The sequence below is a fragment of the Glycine max genome, chromosome 16, assembly GCF_000004515.6.
Source record: "Glycine max cultivar Williams 82 chromosome 16, Glycine_max_v4.0, whole genome shotgun sequence".
In the NCBI taxonomy this organism is placed as follows: Eukaryota; Viridiplantae; Streptophyta; class Magnoliopsida; order Fabales; family Fabaceae; genus Glycine; species Glycine max.
The window spans coordinates 1,859,227-1,878,999 of record NC_038252.2 but is presented as its reverse complement, the minus strand read 5'-3'; the positions used below and the strand labels follow the sequence as shown (position 1 = coordinate 1,878,999).

The window sequence follows — 19,773 nt, the reverse complement described above, 5'->3', positions numbered from 1 at the left end:
TTTTACATTAGGAAAAGAAAATAAGAAATAAGTGCAATTTAAAATCTGGATCCTTCCACATTACATGCAAATGAGATAAGCCAAAGGTTATCACAAGCACAGGAATTCCATTGACAGTTCAATAAAAACATCAATGTAGGAACCTCAGCTTGTGTTATCAATCATCATCTGCTTAAGCATATAAAACTTCTAATTCAGAGACTTACCAGCAGTGGCGGCCCTAGGTTTATTTGAGTGAGAGCACTTGACATCCCCTCATTTTTTAAAATTTATTAAATTTATAAATAAAATTTTATATTTTTGTATCTATTTTATCTATATTTATATAATTGAACTTTTTAATTTTATTTTTTATAATTTACACCCATTAACTTAGGGTTCTGGATCCGTCACTGTTTACCAGAATGTAGACATTTCTTCCCTACACATAAAAACAAAAAAGTAAAAAAAGGAATTTCAGTTGAGAGAAAAATAAGAAAAAAGTTAACAGTAACATGTGAGTTGAACTCTATAATTTACTTTGAAGGCAGAATGATTTTCGAGTATGAACATCAGTCATAAGTGTCATAACATTTGCAGTACAAATTCAACACCTTTATAAATATGGATAACAAAGTTTATGCCATCTTGGATGTAAAATTAAACAGCAGCCTATCAACAACTTTCTTCCCAAAAGAAAATTTTAAATCATATTTAAAACAATAGTAAGTTGTATGTGCATATCAACAATATTATAGGATTAGAAACAGCAAGACAAAAAACTGTCATTGAAGTCAACAATATCAACCTAAAAGTGTTTACTTCAACAAGTTAGACGAAGAAGCTCTATTCCTTTCATTCATTATTATTAATTGAAAATAAACAAAAGAAACTTTAACTATAGCAGAATCTATGAAATCCTCTATGATAATTGAAATGTCTCAAGTGACAAATTTTTCCACTGAATAATTGAAATGTCAGAAATTTCACTAAGAATCCATCCAACAATTAATTGAATAATTTTATACCAAAAATTCTAAAACACCTAAGCTAAATACAATTGCTAAAGGATTTCACCGCGGTACCAATTGAACATCCTAATTCTACTCGTAATCAGTTCACATTTCTTCGGTCATTCATTCAGATTCAGTCTATTCATTTAAAGAGAAAATGTTGCAGCGCTTGATTTACCAATATAACAATTAGAGCTTTCTCGTGACGCAGGTGAGACAATTTTTCTCGAAGATCTTCAGCAGTAACGAATAATTTACCGCCAGGGTATCCACCGTGTCTTCCAACGGCACCGCCTACACTGAACGATTTGAAGCTGGTGGTGTGTCTTCTTCTGCAACATAGGCATGCACGCAATCAGCAACATCCAAGCCAATGCAAAACTTTTGACAGTAAAACATACCAACACCAAGAGTTCCAACTAAAACTCCTAAGATATTGTTAACTAAATACGCTCTTGATGTAACATAAGTATTGTGAGAACGATCTTGATGTGACTGTTGCTGAAGGCTGCATGATTAAGCATGTTTCCACTCACCTAAATTCTGCATGGCTAAACCTAGGTACACACTTGCAGGTTTCTGAATTCCCTCCCAAAGCTTTTGTGTATATAAAGATTAGTATCGATTATAATGATTGAAAATTTATTTTTCTTATTGGAGTTTCCAACACTGAAACAATTTGATGGGCTCAAGAATAATTCTTTATATTTCTTTCATTTATTGTTTTGACATCAAGTTTATTATATTGTTAAGGTTGTAGTATTCAAGATATTATATGTTTTAACACTTACATGAATTTTATGATTTTATTTTCAATGCAATAAAGAAGGGAGTTTATAAAAAAAAATGGCAACCATAACTTTTTATTTCCTGTTAGGACCTTGAAAAATCCTTACAAACTTTAATATTTAAAATAGCTATAAAATTAATCTTCTATTCACAGATTCAGTCATGCACACTTATAATTTTAGATTCTGAGATTTATAAATTAATGTTAGCATCAATTTCTAGTTAATATTAAACTTTTTGTATCCAAATATTTATTATTTAATTTAGTAGTAGTATATTACAATTTATGACAACAATTTTTGTTTGATTATTTTAGATTGTAGTAATAATTTTTAAATGTTTTAAAAGTCAAAAAGACCGAACTAATTTTACGTATTCAAGATGGGTACTTGTTGTGATGTGTGATCAGAATCGTTGATTTGGGTGTGGGAAACGGCGGTGTTGTGTTCCCTGATGCGTGGGATAGTTTTCGTCTGAGTTTTTGTTTTGCCTTTAGCTACTTTAATTTTATATTTAATGTCTTTGGTAACTTTTGTTGCAGTTATTAGTTATTACTCATTAGTAATTTTCAAATGAAAAAACACGCGGTTCTATTTTTTAAAAGGAAAAATAATAGTCAAAGGGAAGACTTGTGGAACTGTGTTTGAGAAAAAATAATGAAAGGGTAAGATAGGAAAAATGTTAGCGAGAGTCTATATTGAATATCGATATTGATTTTTTTAGGATAAATATGAATGGTTAGTATTGCTAATTTTTGTTATTTTTAATATTGATTTGGTATTGATTTTCTAATCTCTCCTATTTTTCACCTTTTCAACTTGAATTAGTTTCTTTAAAGAGTTGTTACATTTACAATTTATCTATTATTACTTTTTAGTTCAATGTATATATACTAATGATATAAAATAATTTTATATTATCATTCAATTATAAATTATTGTGTGAATTATTTAAGATAATTATTTTTAAAAAATTAATAAATTTATTATATATAATAAGTTTTTATTGAATGTTTATATAAAACTTTTTACACCATCTATACATAATTTTGTTTTCTTACTTTTATAGTTTAAATTTCTTATTGATAATTCTTTATTGCTTAAAGTAGTATATATATTGTAGAAAAAATTCTCTCCCAAAAGTTTTAGGGACAACCATATAATTTCAATTGCATAAAAATAGGTAACAAGAAATTTAAATTTTAAATACAATAAAAAATAAAAATACAATTAAATGATTGATTTTATTCATTTATATAATTAAAAACAGTAGCATTTGAATTGCAACTATGTTGACTAAAATATAAATTTAATTAATATTTTCTATTTAACATAATTCAATTATATTGTATCATTTATTACTTAAAGTAATATATACTATCCAAACAATTCTCCCTAAAATATTTTAGGAACAATCATGTAATTTCAACTGCATAAAAAAGGTAACAATAATTTTATGAGGGGCATAAGACGTAGCATACTAATAGATAACATTAAGACATTTAATATATAGGAGTGGGAAAAAAAATACAAATATATATAATACAGCGTAAACCTTTTAGTTAAGGATATCTTAATCTTAGGAAGACAAAGATAAAAAATAGTTAAGAAAGAGTGATAATAGATCATGAAGACTGAAGAGGTGGTAATTAAGATATATACTTCAAAATAAAATATTTTTTATTTAAAACACAAATATTGTATAAACTCATTTATATTTTATGTCAAAATTTATTTGTTATTTTGAAACAGAGATAATATGGATCAAATTTTAGATTATTTGAATTTTTAAGGCAGGTAAGACTTCATGAATTTTAAGTTATTAAGAGAAAGTCTATGAATAATTGAATAGGAAAAAGATTGGTAGACATTAAATATTATTAACCCTAAGAGAGGATAAAAAATATAAGCATATGATATGATATAATATAATAGAATAAAATAATAAGTACAGTGTTAATAAAATATTTAATATATTAAAGTATTTTTATTGAGTGAAATGGAATGTTTTTTAAGTCAAAAGTTAAAGATTAATCATTTAAGGTAGTGAAATCTATTTAAGAAACTTATTTAAATTTATTTATCATGTCATGTGTTTAAAGGATAAACTTATTTATCAATCATATCATACCTTATATATGTATTAACTCAAATTTATATTAACTTTGAATACTCAAATCGTTTTAATTAAGGTGAAAAATGTTGTGCACTCAATTTTATAGTTTATATTAGGAAATCCCTGTTAGATATTAAATGTCACTATTTAAATAGAATATCCTTGAACTCTACGACATGGCTCAGATAATTCATTGCATAGTTTAGTTGGTATCGTTTCTTTATCACCAACTGCCTCATTGACCGAAAGAAACTTTCAAAATGAAAAACTAACAACATGACGCTTGAGAATTGAGAGGCATCATGCGGAAGACTATCCAAAAGTTGGTGATTCATTGCCATGGTTTGAATGATTATAAAAAATAAAAAAGGGCAAAGTGAAGCTATCTGCCAACTTACTATGATCTCAGCTCGTAACTAATTAAATAATTAGGTATAAGCATTCCATTAATCAATAACAGGCAGGCGTAGTTATCAAATTCAACAAGGTTGCGTTTGAATAAGGGGTTGTAACATTTTAAGAAACTAGAATTGGTAAAAGAAAAACACTTTTAACGTAAAAGAATTACGTCAATTTTTTCGAACTGATATTGAGATATGAGGTGGTGACATTTTTTGATAATGGAATGAATATTTTATGTTGATTGCTTTAGAACCAACCTATAAAATATTTTTTAGATAAGTTGAACAAATAATAGGTGTAAAAAAAAAAACTTCTTTGATTGGTTATTTATCAATGATCGAGAATATAGACGTGATTTGTAACTTATTTTTACACGACTTTCTAAATTGGTTTTACAAAGAATCGGTACAGAGAAAATATTTTTCAGATTGGTTATTCGTATGGTCAACCTAGAATGTTATTGTTGTTTGGCACATGCGATTGAATCTTTTACTTACACTAATTGTAACTTTGAGTTCAATTCTCATATTTCCCCATTAGTGTGTGCTGTGCAAATGATATTAAAATCCTGGTTGAGATCGGTGGTCTTTCTTGACCTTATAAGGGGTCGTGCTTCTTTTTAATCTATAATTTATTCACCAAAAAAAAATTGTTGACGCCCTTATTACTTTTTAGTTTGAATGTATTAAGAACCCATTGGTTCTTAGTAAAATTAATGTAGAAAATTCAATATAAGTTTTTTTATTTCGGTAATGTGCTCATTTGTTGTTATTGTTTCAATTTTCAAACTCGTTATTTTTCCTTATTTTTTTCTCTTTAAAACAAATAATTATGTGTTTAAACATATTATTTGAAGCCTTAAAATATTACCCCCACGTACCACCCATAAGAGAAAGATGATGATGTTAGAGTCTGAAAAATTACAAAAGAGACATGGAAATAACGAGATAGAGAAAACATTTCTTCACGAGGTTAGGGTGTGAATGAAAAATGAACACATTGATTAAGAATGAAAATGTAAAACAAAAACAATAGAGGAAGATTAAAAAGATGAAAATGGGAGACTGTAATAAGAAAACATAGATTGGAGTCATACTGTATAAGAGGAATATCGGGGATACGAGAGTTTGATTATCTTTTCCTTAAGATTTTTTGGAATAAGGGTTTGAAACTTAGAGTGATATAAACATGCTACTAAAATCATAAAAAATTTAACAGAATTTTTATATTGATTGTACCAAGAACCGATGAAGTAAAAAAAAAAATGTAAAATATAACTTTTTAAATAAATCCTTAGAACAACCAATCTAAAAATTATTTTCAAGAATTTAAAAATTTCATCAACAATCTACATCATTTGTAAAAAGAAGCAACTTAAAAAATATTTTTTAAGAAATTAATTATTTGAAAAATTGATCCAAAAGTCTTGTTGAGAACTTCAAAAATTACATGAAAGTTGATTGAGACAGTCACAAACTTCAAAAGTCCAGTTTGTTACAACCTTTAAAAAAGATCAAAAAATTATGAATAAATTGTATACGAAAGAGTCATTCATTATTTTTTCTTTTCACTCCCACAAATTGAGTATTAACATTAATATTTGATTCAATTGCTTCTTTTATATTTGGCGCACAAAACAATATTGATTTGAATCTGGCTATGCTTCTTCTGAGTTATAAATACACAGGCCCACCCATTCATCGACAACATACAATCACTCTTTTTTAGTCGAAATCTTTAGTCAATATGATTCAGGCTGGTTCTTCCTGCGCCTCCATGTTGCTTCCTACTCCCTTTTCAGAATGAATTCTTTTACCTTTTGGATTGGTCATTTCATGCAGGAAGCAACAGCCCATGATTCAAACTTATGTTTTTGTTAAGCCTAATCATGCTTGCCATCAAGTGAATGGGCTTTCTAAGCAAGCAACCCAATTGAAAGGAAAACACCCAAACATGGACATTTGAAACCTGCACCTCACAACTTATATCATGCATCTTCCATTTTATATGTGTAGACAAAATAACCCTTTCACCAGAAATCTCCATTCAAGAAGGTAATTTTTACATTCCGCAATAGAAATAAGTGTTCCACAATTATTCCAACAAAATTATTCTAGAAGGTAAAAAATACCTTATTGAATAACCATTCCGGAATAAGGTGATACAAAATTATTATGGAATAATTATTCTTGAAGGTAAAAATTACCTTCTAGAATAACTATTCTGGAATAGAAATAAATGCTCTAAAATTATTCCAAAATAGATATTTCAAAAGGTAAAAATTACCTTTTAGAATAACTATTTCATAATAGAAATAAGTGTTCCAAAATTATTTTGGAAAGTAAAAATTACCTTATGACCATTCTAAAATAAAGTGCTCCAAAACTATTTTGGAAGGTAATTTTTACCTTTCATAATATAATTATTTTCTATTATGAAATAGTTGTTTCGGAAGTGTATATGTATTTCAGAATAGAAAAAAAATCCAATTTTGAAATAGTTTTTCTATAAAGAAAATTTTCTATTCTAAAATAGTTGTTCCGAAAGTGTATATGTATTCTGGAATAGCTATTCCAAAATAGAAAAAATTCTTTATGGAATAGTCGATGCAAGAAGCTTCAGATCTGTGATTTTCTTTCTAGGTGTGGCACGATGGTGGTATGTGATAATTATTGTGCATAAGTATATAAAAAATAAGAAAAATTTGTATAATTCCATGAAACCTTAGAGGATATATATATATATATATATATATTACATATCATAAAACTGAAATACTATTTTCATACCATGTTACAGGTGAAAAGTAACAATAATTTATTGACGATTAATATCTATTAGAAAACTTAACTTATTATTTTTAGTAGGATTTTCATTTTTGATTATATTTTTTTATAAAATTTGAATTTAAAACCTTAATTAAAAGATTCAAATCCAATTCTAATTAACCATCATAATGCTGATAAAGTTAAAAGGTATTTTACCAATTTACAAAAAGCTCGTTAATTAAACACATAAAATATCATTGAATGCATGCATTAACTAACACAAAATTATTTTAGTTTAGCTATTAGTTTCAAATTCGAGTTTAATATATATATATATATATATATATATATATATATATATATATATATATATATATTAAAATTCAAGAAGATAACTTTATTATTTATAATATTCTTAACCTACTTCCTCTAAAAAATTTAGTCCTAACCTATTTGAATAGAATTATACACGTGGTATAAAAAACAATAGCCAAATATAAAAACCGAAAGATAAAATAAAATTAGTCGTGTAACTATAGGAATTGCATCTCTATTATGAATTAACAATTAGCTTAAGTTATCCCCCCTTTTTTTAAAGGAAGTTATCCCCTCTTAAAGATACGTGTTTAAAAAGAAACTTCGAGATGAAACTTGAAAGGTATATAATGATATATAAATAAAGTAGTAACGACATGCGTTAAAAAGAGAGATTGATACTATAACAAATGTATTTACTAATTAAGGAGTGATCAAGCCGCAAACCAAAAGCACTACGGTTAAAATATGTTCAGTGGACATAATCATTTTTCTAATAATGCAGCAGAAGTTTTCACTCTCGTGGTTCACGTTTACAAATACTATATCATTAAATAATTAAATAAAGTTTATCAATATATTAAGTTTATTGGAAATCGAAAACGGTGACGACATTAACAATGTTTCTTTTACTTCAATTCGTCCCTTATAATTAATTCAATAAGTTATCGTACTTCAACATTGTTGATTGAAATTATCCATCGAACAAGGAGATGAAACAAACGAAGACGACATGACTATTTTAAGATTTTCGAATAGAAGGGTGAGTTTGCTCAAGTTTGTTTTAGAAAAAAAAAACACTTATTTTATAAAAAAAAGCTTATTATAAAATTTTAGATGTTTGTATAAATTTTTTAAAAAAGCAAAAGCTAAAAATAACTTATTTGGATAAGATATTTGGAGTAACTTATCCAAATAAGTTGGTAAACATGAAAGCCTCTTTAATGAATTTTTATTTACAAAAATATCATTTTTTAACCTAAGATTCTCCACAGCAGTCTTGTTCCGTGGTGTCCCTCTCGTTAAGACCTAGTCCTGATTCCTTCCGCAACCATCTCTTCTTCCCTTAGCACCAGTTTCCTTCCTAATTCACATGAGTTCATAATTATGTATTTAGATTTTGGTTTGTGCTTAATTGTTGTGTTGGTTAATTAGAATGAAACTCCTATTTTTTTCATAACGATTGATGTTCGGAAATCGAGGGATTCTCGCTATTTATGAGATCTTGATCCAATTTTGTGGAGGTAAGACATATTTTGTTGGGATTTTCGCATGTTGGGATCGGTGGGTTGTTGGTGGCATTTTGGTGCTTTTGGTTCAGGTTACTGGACATCAGAATATGTGTTTTTTTTTTGTTGGGGGTATACATACTTGTTGGAAGTATAGGGTTCATATATATGTTGGTTTTGGGGAGATTATATATGTTGGTTTTGGGGAGATTATTGATATGTTGCCAACTTGAAACTTCAAGTGAATATTTTGTGTGGCTGTTGTTTTATGTGTAGGAGGGTGCATTGTAAATGAGATGTCACTTACTCGGCCTCTATTTTTTACACCTTTGATGCTTGTTATTTTTGTTATGATGTATTTTTATAAGATAATTGACCTTTTAAAGTGTGATCATGATTAATTGAGTTGAAGTTACAATCCAAATCACGGCCACACATAAAGTTTTTTTAGAACATTGAGTTGAAGTTTTATCATGACCTTCGACCTCTCTTTATAGAGGCAATTCTGCATTTCGACTACCAAGCTAGAATGCTTGAATTATTTATATACATTGTGAGACTAATCGCAGTGTTGATATGCTCAATAGTATAGGCCACTGGTACCTTCAAATGGATTATAGTAAACAAGACTCATCATGACAAACTTAGTTTATGTATTTGTGATGATGCATTAGGATCTAGTACTCGTTATCTAGTAATAGTTTTTAGTCTCGAGTTAGAGATAGAGACTATAGATGTTTTTTAAATCATTAAAACATAGATTAATTTTATTTGTGATATACGATTGTCATTAGTTTTTTTTTTACATAATAAAAAATTAAACATAATTTTTACATTAAATAAATTGTTATTCTTATTCACGTAAATCCAGTGAGATCTTATAATACTATCTTGTATTTTAATTTTTTTTATGTTGTTTTCCTTTTGTTTCCCAAATATAAAAAAAAAATAAGTATAATAAAATATTTATAAATTGTTATTAAACAAAACTTTTGTCTATTTTTTTTCTCCGGACTTTTGTCTATTCTATGAATTTTTATAAAATAAATGTTATAAACCTTTATTTTTTAATTTATATTTATATCATCAATAAAATATATTTTTAGAACATTCTAAAATTTATGTTGTACCTAAAGTGATCAATCTTCTTGCATTTCGAGGACATAATTGTCAAAGTAAAAGTCGTACACTCTCTTTGTAATTATTGCATTGGAACTAAAAAGTCGTAAACAAACAACGACAACACGGTTAACGAGCAAAAGAGAGTAATTATTTTATTTAATAATATATCACGAATTATTTTTCCCTTAACGCCACACAATTTCATTTCACTCGTTGATTATATATATATATATATATATATATATATATATATATATATATATATATATATATATATATATATATATATATATATATATATAAATTCATTAGTTAATGGATAAGCAATAAAATTTGTTCACGTTAATAAACTGATCCTTTGAAAGATAAAAAAATAAAAATAAATCATATTGTTGAATGTGAAAAAACATAACAATTAATTCAGTAGAGAATTCAATGATAAATTAATTTATAAATTTTACTACTTAATATTAAATTCAGCATAAAAAATAATTTTAAAAAATATGATTTATTACCAAATAGATTCTTTAGAAATTACGGCTTAATAATAAAATAGTATCACAGATTAAATAATAAAATTAATTTATGATATTATTTATAAATTCAATTTATTTTCTTTCCTTGATGAGGAACTAATTTATTATAACATAATACTTATAAAGGGAAATTAGAGTACTTTTCCTAATCCATAATTATTCCAGTAGTTGTGTTTCTCTGGTACCCCACATAGCACTTGTATTATCTCCGTGCGTGACTGAACCTTTCGCTTTCATTTCACGTGCTGCATCCTCAAGCTGATTTTTGGCACCAAATTTAACACTTTTGCCCCCCTCCCACTACCATATAACCCCCCTTTCCCCAACCCACCCCTCCCACAAATTTTCTCTCTCTAATTATCAACACCACACTGTTTCCTTACGCGAAGAGGACTGTTTATCCGTACATCATTTATTCCTCCTCATCTTTGTTCTATTTGTGCCCAACCCTCCTCACCCATTTGTTTCCTTCCACACTTAACACACTTGCTTCTACTTCTACTTCTTCCCTCATGGAGGAATTAATCATATCTCCTTCTTCATCTTCCTCTTTGGTCTCTCTTTCCCAAGAAAACCCAACACCAACCCTTCAACAAAAACTTCAATTTCTCCTCCAAAGCCAACCCGATTGGTGGGTCTACGCCATTTTCTGGCAAGCCTCACACGACGACAATGGCAACCTCTACTTATCCTTCGGAGAGGGCCATTTCCAAGGCACCAAAGAAACTTCCCCAAAATCACTAACCATTCCCACAAAGAATAAGTTCCTGATGAAAACACCCACAAACGATAACATCAACGACGCCGAGTGGTTCTACGTCATGTCGTTGACTCGCAGCTTCGCAGTCAACAACAATTCTTCTTCAAACTCCACTTCTTGTTCTTCTTCTTCTTCTTCACTCCCTGGCAAGTCTTTTGCTTTAGGCTCGGTTCTCTGGCAAAACAACAGGCACGAGCTTCAATTCTACAACTGCGAGAGATCCAACGAGGCGCACATGCACGGGATTGAAACGTTAATTTGCATCCCGACACAAAACGGGGTCGTCGAAATGGGATCCTACGACACCATCAAACAAAACTGGAACCTCGTACAGCACGTGAAGTCTCTCTTCCATACCTCTCCAGATCCGGTTACTGTCCAAATCCTCGACGACCACATCATCTCCTTCGCCGACATCGGCATCGTTGCCGGAATCCAAGAAACCAAAAAACGAAAACAAATTACCCAAACAGCACCCAGCAAAAACGACAACTATGTCGACTCCGAACACTCTGATTCGGATTGTCCCACGTTGCCAACCGCCACCACCCCGACAGCCTCGGAGCCGAAGAAAAGAGGGAGAAAACCTGTTCTCGGACGCGAGACTCCGATAAACCACGTGGAGGCAGAACGACAAAGAAGGGAGAAGCTCAACCATCGGTTCTATGCCTTACGAGCTGTTGTTCCGAATGTTTCGAGGATGGACAAGGCTTCGTTGTTGTCCGACGCTGTCGCCTACATCAACGAACTGAAGGCGAAGATTGAGGACTTGGAGTCGCAGCAGCCGAGAGACAGTAATAAAAAAATGAAGACAGAAATGACTGACACTCTGGATAACCAGAGTGCCACGACCACATCAACCGTCGTGGATCAAAGCGGGTCTGGATCCAGATTAGGTCTAGGCCCCCTTGGACTCGAGGTTGATGTAAGGATCGTGGGGCCCGATGCCATGGTGAGGGTACAATCAGAAAATGTGAACCACCCTGGGGCTAGGCTAATGGGTGCTTTAAGAGACCTAGAGTTTCAGGTTCACCACGCTAGCATGTCTTGTGTTAATGATCTCATGCTTCAAGATGTGGTCGTTAAGCTTCCCAACGGAATGAGGAGTGAAGAGAGTCTTAAATCTGCTATTATCATGAGGTTGGATCAGTGACACTGGTGAGGCTATTAGCTGTAATGTAACTGTAAGATGTTGTTGCAGTTCATAGTAGTAGGTTTATGGTGTACGTTATAATAATGATTAATGCTTTAGATAATTTTTATTTTTCTTTTCTTTTCGGGGGAAGGTCTTGCATGGTGCTTGATGACGGTGGGGTTGGGTTGCCTCCAACCTGCAATTATGTGATTGTGTTGCTGATCAGGGAATCTACGAAGCCTGTCGTTTATGTGCACCAGCTCTGTTTTATATATATTTCTTTATATATTGGATTTTGAAGTTAATCAATACCAGGATTAGAAGAAAAAGTGGTCCCCACGTCTTGTTTAAGATTCCTCAAGCTCCAAACCCTATAATCTAGTATCACAAGATTTAGATTTTGTATGAATAAATAACAAAATTAGGCATGTGTTTACTATAATTTTATTATATAAAGATAGAAATTTAATTATTTTTTAATAAAAATAATATTTTATTAAATTGTGTTGAAATTTTATGAACATGGGTTGAAATGAATTTGTCCGAATTATAAATTACTTTTCTAAATCATTAATCTCTGTTAATTAACCGTGAATACCTTTAATTTACTTACAAGAGTACATATGTCCAAAGTGAGTATTACGCACGTGAGAAAAATAATGGAAAGCAAGGAATTCTTTAGTAGGGACTTGCTATCTATATCCACAAGGTTGAATTGTTAATTGTTAAATATTTGTTCGATAGTGATTATATTATTATTCGCAAATGTATTGAATTTAATTAACAAGAGTGAGAAAATACGATGTTGTGTTGATCGAGTGGAATGAGAATTTAATCCTTTAATTTCAACGATATCTCGAATTCAAATTTTATGATGAAAAAAATATAGTTAAAATGATAGAATATACTATATGTGCCAAGCCAATTTTTTTTTATAGTAAATATTACTCATCAACTTTAAATACTTTGCACCTATAACCCAAATAAGTGTGAAAAAAAACTCATTTTATTATCAATCCTTAAAAGAAGAGTGTTACTGATACATTTTTTTTAATGTTTTATTTTTATTTTTATTAGTTGAAATTCATGGGAGTCTCACTAATTTGATAACGAGACTTATCATGAGATCCCTACATAAATTTTATTCAATAAGTGTCTAGTCTTCACAACTATCATTACATGAATTAAATTGGTTGGTTTGTGAAATAAATAGGTTTATAAAGTTATTGATTCATGTTTGACCCACTTTAGCGTGTTAGTTCGTTTAACCAATGAAAATATTAAAAATAAAAAATTATATATTTTTATATAATTTACAAAAAATATCAAATTTGAGTCTTAGATATATATCCTCTTTAATTACTATTAGTCTTTGGTGGAAGGTTTCTAGAGTACAAGTATATTATTTTATTTCAAAACATCATTCGTCTAAGAAAATGATTTATCATTTTAATTTTTTTTTTTAATATTATCCATTTTAAAATATTTCTGCTTAGTGAGACAAGATAAAATATACTTTTTAAGAGAAACTTAATTAATTAAATATAATTTCAATTTAAAACAAATCAATTTAATGACTTTAACTGATATTTTGAAACTATTTAATAAACATTGTCAACAATTAACCATTACTATAATTTTTCCTTATTATATATGTAAATTTTTCTTTTAAATTTATCAACGTTGGAAAGTTTTGAATTTTTTGTTATTGCAATTTTCTTAAGAAACGATTGGCATTTATCAGCGTTGACCTTTGATGTTCTGAACTCAAAATTTAATTCAATCTTTGTTGGCTATATCATGTTACATGAAAATCTCGAATGTCTTATGGTCAGCTGCGTTGCGTCAACTCCATGTTGTTCTAATTAAAACTACCATCCAGAACACGCACGCCTTGAGTAGTAGAGTTCCTTCTGTTCTCATTTTTAGATTTATTCAAAGTTCAAGGAGAGAATGCATACTGTTTGATTTCAAAATTAGACATAGATCGGAGGTAGCCAATGGGAAATGGGTATATATGCATTCAGATTTCAGGTGATTACTAGTTCAGGGTGAGTCAAGCCAGACAGAGCATGAAAAGCTATTTTTTTTTAATAATTATTAATTATTAATTTTTGTTAATAAAAAAATTCAACTCACAATCTATATTTTCTTCCTTTTTTATTTTTTTAATCATTAAATCAATTTTATATCTCAGAAACATCAAGAATGTGATGACAATATATACAATAACTTTGACGATAAATAATAATATAAATGGAATATGAGATCATATATACTTATGTTATATGGAGTAAAATTTACGATCATAAGTGAGGAAGAAATATTATTTAAAAAAAAAAACTAAAATGAATCAAAAGTTTTTAATGAGTAAAAGAATAGAAAAGTAAAATGAATCAAAGTTTTTACATAAATTAAAATCAATTTATTCATTTTAAAATTTTAAAAGTTAGATGAAATATTATTTAAATAAACTAAAATACTTGAATTATTTTTTATTTATGAAAGAATATTAATATGTTTTACCTTTTCTTTTATATTTAAATAATTGTTAAAATTTATTGAGAATGGACCCTACTTTCACCTGAAATTTAAGAGCCAGGCTAGTACGGTAATATAAGACAATGCCTCTTACTGCAAATTTCCATCTCTAGCTGGTTTAGTTTCAATCCGATGACGATATTAACACATTTTCTTTTTTTGAGAATGATCACGATATTAACACATGAACTTACAATAAAGAGAAATCTTCCAATTACGTGAAAATATATAGATGACGTCAACACTAACTTTTCTTTTGTCACGGTAAGGAGGTGATTGTTATTTTTGCAAACAGGGAAGGAGCTACAAGTAATTTTGCATCACGTGAGGGGGTATTAATTCATTCTTTAGTTGTTGATTGCTGATGAGCTATCATGTATTTGTCCATATTTTACAAAGATATTATTGTGTTATTATCGGTATCTAATTTTTCAGGCAACGTGTACCAATTAACAACCCAAGAAAACTTTATGGTAGAGTTTTAATTTCATCTTGATTTTGCGATAAAAGAGGGGAAGATATATGACGCAGAGAATTCAGTGTCAGTGAATTTTTGCTCGGTCAAAATGATCCTTTTATGTTGCTTCTTTTTTGTGGATGAAGCCATGAATCTAAAAGCAAGGAATATGGACGTGTACATCACATCCTTTTGGAGTTCTGACCATGACCACCACCACTAACCTAGCCTAAAAGGCACTAGAAAAACATGTGTCGATTACACACACTATGCACCCACAATTGTGTTGAGCAGAACGCCAATTGCCAAGTGATTTTGTTCACTTTGTTTGCAATTGCAAATAGTTTGATGATTACGAAATTTATCAATTGGAACTCCAGATGTTACATCTTTTTATGTAGGACCCTATTGAAGTGACGGGTTAAATTGGAATTGAAATGAACAAAAGTTATTAATAAAAGTGATTTAATATTTTGAGTTTTTCTTATTAAAGTCTAGAATTTGATTTTTGGTTTAAACATAAAATTGCATAGAAATTTTTTAATCGAAGATCACAAATATTTTTTAACGAGACAATTATGTTCAAATTTCTTCAAATAATATAATTATATATTTAAATTTTTCAAATTTGAAAGAATCCATTAAATTAAAATAATCTAACATTAATTTATTCACGCGCATGGTGATCTAATAGAAAAGAGATTAATTGAGTGTAAAATAAAAATTTCAAATATTATAAAACAAAATAGGAATTGGAAGGTGCTTCAAATAGAATGGGACATGTTCTGTAATGTGAATGCAGCATGCCCTGACAGGGAGACAAAGATCATTGATGGATAACTAAACCGATCAATAATTTTTTTTGACACGTATGTAATGTTTCTGCTGTTTGAATATTAAACCCACACTCACTTGCGAACAAAACCTTCGACCTAATTATTGTCTTTGCATATTGAAAGACATAATTCGACATGTGCAAGACAAACCCTTGTTAATATTTGACTACGTTCCCTGCTCCTACTTTAATTCAAATGTTGCATCATATGCTTATCGTGTTTGTGTCAAAGAGTCTCCAACATATGGTTATTGTCCAAATTCATCTTCTCACGCAGGAAAAGAAGTTAATGTTAAACATGTACTTCAATCCTGAATAGTGTCTTGTCTAGGCCTCAACACAACGACACAACACAATACAATATAATATGCATGTACAAATAGTTTTTGGGGATGGAATACTTAAGTTTAATAGTTCAGCTATTTTATATCGATGTTAAAAAAAAAGTTCAACTTACTTATTAACTTGGAGATATATGATTAATCATTCAATCCTTAAACTTTAAAAATATATAATTTGATCCCTTGTTTCCCTACATAAACAATCCGATCTTAATTTATTTTTTTAATTTTTCCCATTACTTTGTAATGGATATATTGTTCTGAATTATACTCAATAGTATTCTACCTCACAAATCACATTAATTTTCAGCACAATTCAATCCAATTTTTTTATATCCACACCTCAAGTTTTCAATCACGTTTTCAAATCAATGCACCAATTAATCTATGGCCCTCACTGTGATTTGATTCATTATTGTAAGATTAAAAATATATGGACTTGATGTTGTGACTATATTCAGTTGTTTGGAGTTTTGTAACTGATGAGAAATGCTATCACCTTTAGAAGTGATTGCTTTACGATCTTATTCAATTACTGGATGTAGTTAGGATTTATTCTTGGTCTTGATTTCTTGTTAAAGTTGGGCTTAAAAATGTTTATTTTCTCCCATTAGTGTAGCTGTTCCATTGTATTTTTCTTTCTACTTGATCATATTTTCTCACTATTTTTCTCATCATTTTCTTCTTTCCAACAAAACAAGACAATCTGTAAGTTTTTAAAAAAGCATAATTTTAATTATCTTACTCGTGATACGACTTGCACATGGAATTGTATTGTTGATAGTAGGAGTGGCTATGAGTCAGTTTAGTTCGATTTAGATAGTTTTTTTATCCAAACTAATCAACTTTGTTGGGTTCGATTTAGTTAAATTTTGCTTAACTTTTTTTTACTAAATTATAATTTTGATTTCTTTAATTTCTCAAATCTATGATTTTGGTTTCTTTAAATTTTAATTGTAACATTTAATCCCTTAGTCTCATAAATTAGTGATTTTAATCCTCTTGATAAATTATTAACAAATAATTATGATTAATTGATTATTAAGTTAATTATAAATTAATAAAAATAATTATTAATTCTAATTTTTCATAACAATGTGCTCCTCCTTTTCTCTACAAACACCTTTTTTACCTTTACCATCGCACACGACCGATAATAACATCAAATTAGGGTTAATAGTTTTTTGTTAAAGTTTTTTAATGATTAATAATTTCTATTTAATTTATAATTAATTTAATATCTCTAATAACTATAAGATTTAATTATTTATTTAGTTCCTATAATTTCCAAGGTTTAATTATTCATTTAGTTCATATAGTTTCCAAACTTGTTTATTTTAGTCCTTATAGTTAATAAGTGAGTTTTTTAGTCCCTGATAAATTTAATAAATGAATTTTTTAGTCTTTGAAGTTTACAATTTAATTCTCAAAAGGTCCATGCCGTTAAATTTTTTTAATTTTGGAAACTATAGAAATTAATTGAGTAATCAAATCTAATCATAATTATTAGTTAATAATCTATCAGAGGAACCAAAATCGTAAATTTGTAAAACTAAAAAGACTAAATGTTATAATTAAAAATTAAAGGGACCAAAATCATGAATTTAAAAAATTAGGAGATAAGAATTACAGCTTAGCTTTTTTTTCATGACCGAACCAAACAATTCCTATGTGGTTTGGTTGAATTGTTTAATAACAAAAAATGAGAATGTTAAAAATAAAAAATTAAAAAGAAGAAACGCATGTATAAACAGCCATAATATCATTAAGTTTTTTTTTATAAAAAAAAATTCAGCCTACAATAATAATTATCTAATAGTAGAAATTAACCAACAACTAGCACCAGCAACAATTATAACATTTTTCAATATCAGTAAGTTTTCCAAAAAAAAAAAAAACAATTAGAAGCTTCAATTATCTAACTAACAAAACAAAACAAAAAGCAAAATAAAAATTGTATTGTAAAACTAAAGCACTAACATAACCCTGTAAATTGAAAAATAATGTGGCAGTAAAACTAAATCTAATATAAAAAATAAAACATTGTGTACGATTCCGATGAATTGGTTTTGGTTTAATTTTTACGAATTTTAAATTCTCTAATCCGAGAATCAAATCAAACCATTTGAATTTCAGAAAATGAAACCAAAAATTAAACTAAACCGATTTTTTTGGATTGGTTTGATTTATATTGATCAGATTCATGGTTGGACCGGACCCATGATCAGCCTGGTGGATAGGAAGGAGGTCCACTTTTGCTTTTTGGGACTATCATAGCCACTAATAGCTACATGTAAATTAATACGAAATTAGGCACACAATGCTACTTGACAACTCATAGGGAGGTTTTACATATGATGTGCTTGACAATGATCTTGGCGGCTTTTTATTTGTATTGTTTTGGCTGGGTTGCCCACATCTTGTGGTCTAACCTTGACTTCTTTCATTAATAACATATTTTAGCTTTTTTTTTATAATATATATATATATATATATATATATATATATATATATATATATATATATATATATATATTTTGCTTTTTTCTAGTGGTAACTTTTGGAGAATTGTAGGTTACACAATTGATTACATGGACACTCACTTTCACTATTTAAAGTTTTAAATTAATTTTCTATAAATTTTAAAAAAGTAAGGTAGTGCAAACCTTGTTGAAAATTATATTCAGGAATAAACTGTTCTTGAGAAGAGCTCTATTATAAAGACACGATCGTGACTATTTTTTCCTGGTCTGGTTCAGTGATTTTATCTTTTCAGTTTTCAAGGATTTTTCGATTCTTTTTAATTCATTTTTTTGTTTCAAGCTATTAAGCTCAATTATCCATACTTTCTGCGCAAAATTGGTCCCTATCTACATGAGATATTTACATTCTTATTAATTGACGAGGGAGATCCTTTGAACATGCGCATTTTGCGTTTTATTCAACTAAGAGCATAACGCACGTGTATGTAACTGTATTTAGATTCGAGGCACACTAAAAACGATACCAAAATGACTATAGCCAAAAGTCAAAAACTTCTATAACATGTTTTTTTCATTCTTCTTTAAAATGAAAGTAGACTAATAGTTATTTGATATGACAAAAAGAGATAATACAGTTCTCGGTTGCGTAAGGAATCTGGAACTTGTACGCAATTTTATGGGATGTGGACGTGTTAATGAAAATGACGATTAGTATATAGAAAACCATTCAACGAAATGATATATATGATACTACTAGTTGAGCTATTAACTATTGATTATAATGAGTTATTTACATTCTTATTAATCGACTGCTATTCACAATCATATTGGTATAATCCCAATTAAAGTATTCTCACAAATAAAATTATTTGATGATATTTTTGAACATTTTATGTAAACTATTATATTGTTATATATTCTATTTTTGTTAATAAAAAATTATAAACAAAATA

General features: G+C 28.7%; 1 protein-coding gene across 1 annotated transcript; it reads left to right on the top strand.

Moving 5' to 3' along the window:
• Positions 1-10,607: 10,607 nt before the first annotated feature.
• On the top strand, positions 10,608-12,472 carry LOC100804965 (transcription factor MYC2). The gene has a single exon (XM_003548147.5). It carries the CDS (start codon positions 10,781-10,783, stop codon positions 12,179-12,181), a length of 1,401 nt encoding a protein of 466 aa, XP_003548195.1. The 5' UTR covers positions 10,608-10,780; the 3' UTR covers positions 12,182-12,472.
• Positions 12,473-19,773: the final 7,301 nt, after the last annotated feature.

Bases quoted from the DNA above. Each gene is read 5' to 3' on its own strand.
- LOC100804965 (XM_003548147.5), top strand. From the start codon at position 10,781: ATGGAGGAATTAATCATATCTCCTTCTTCATCTTCCTCTTTGGTCTCT.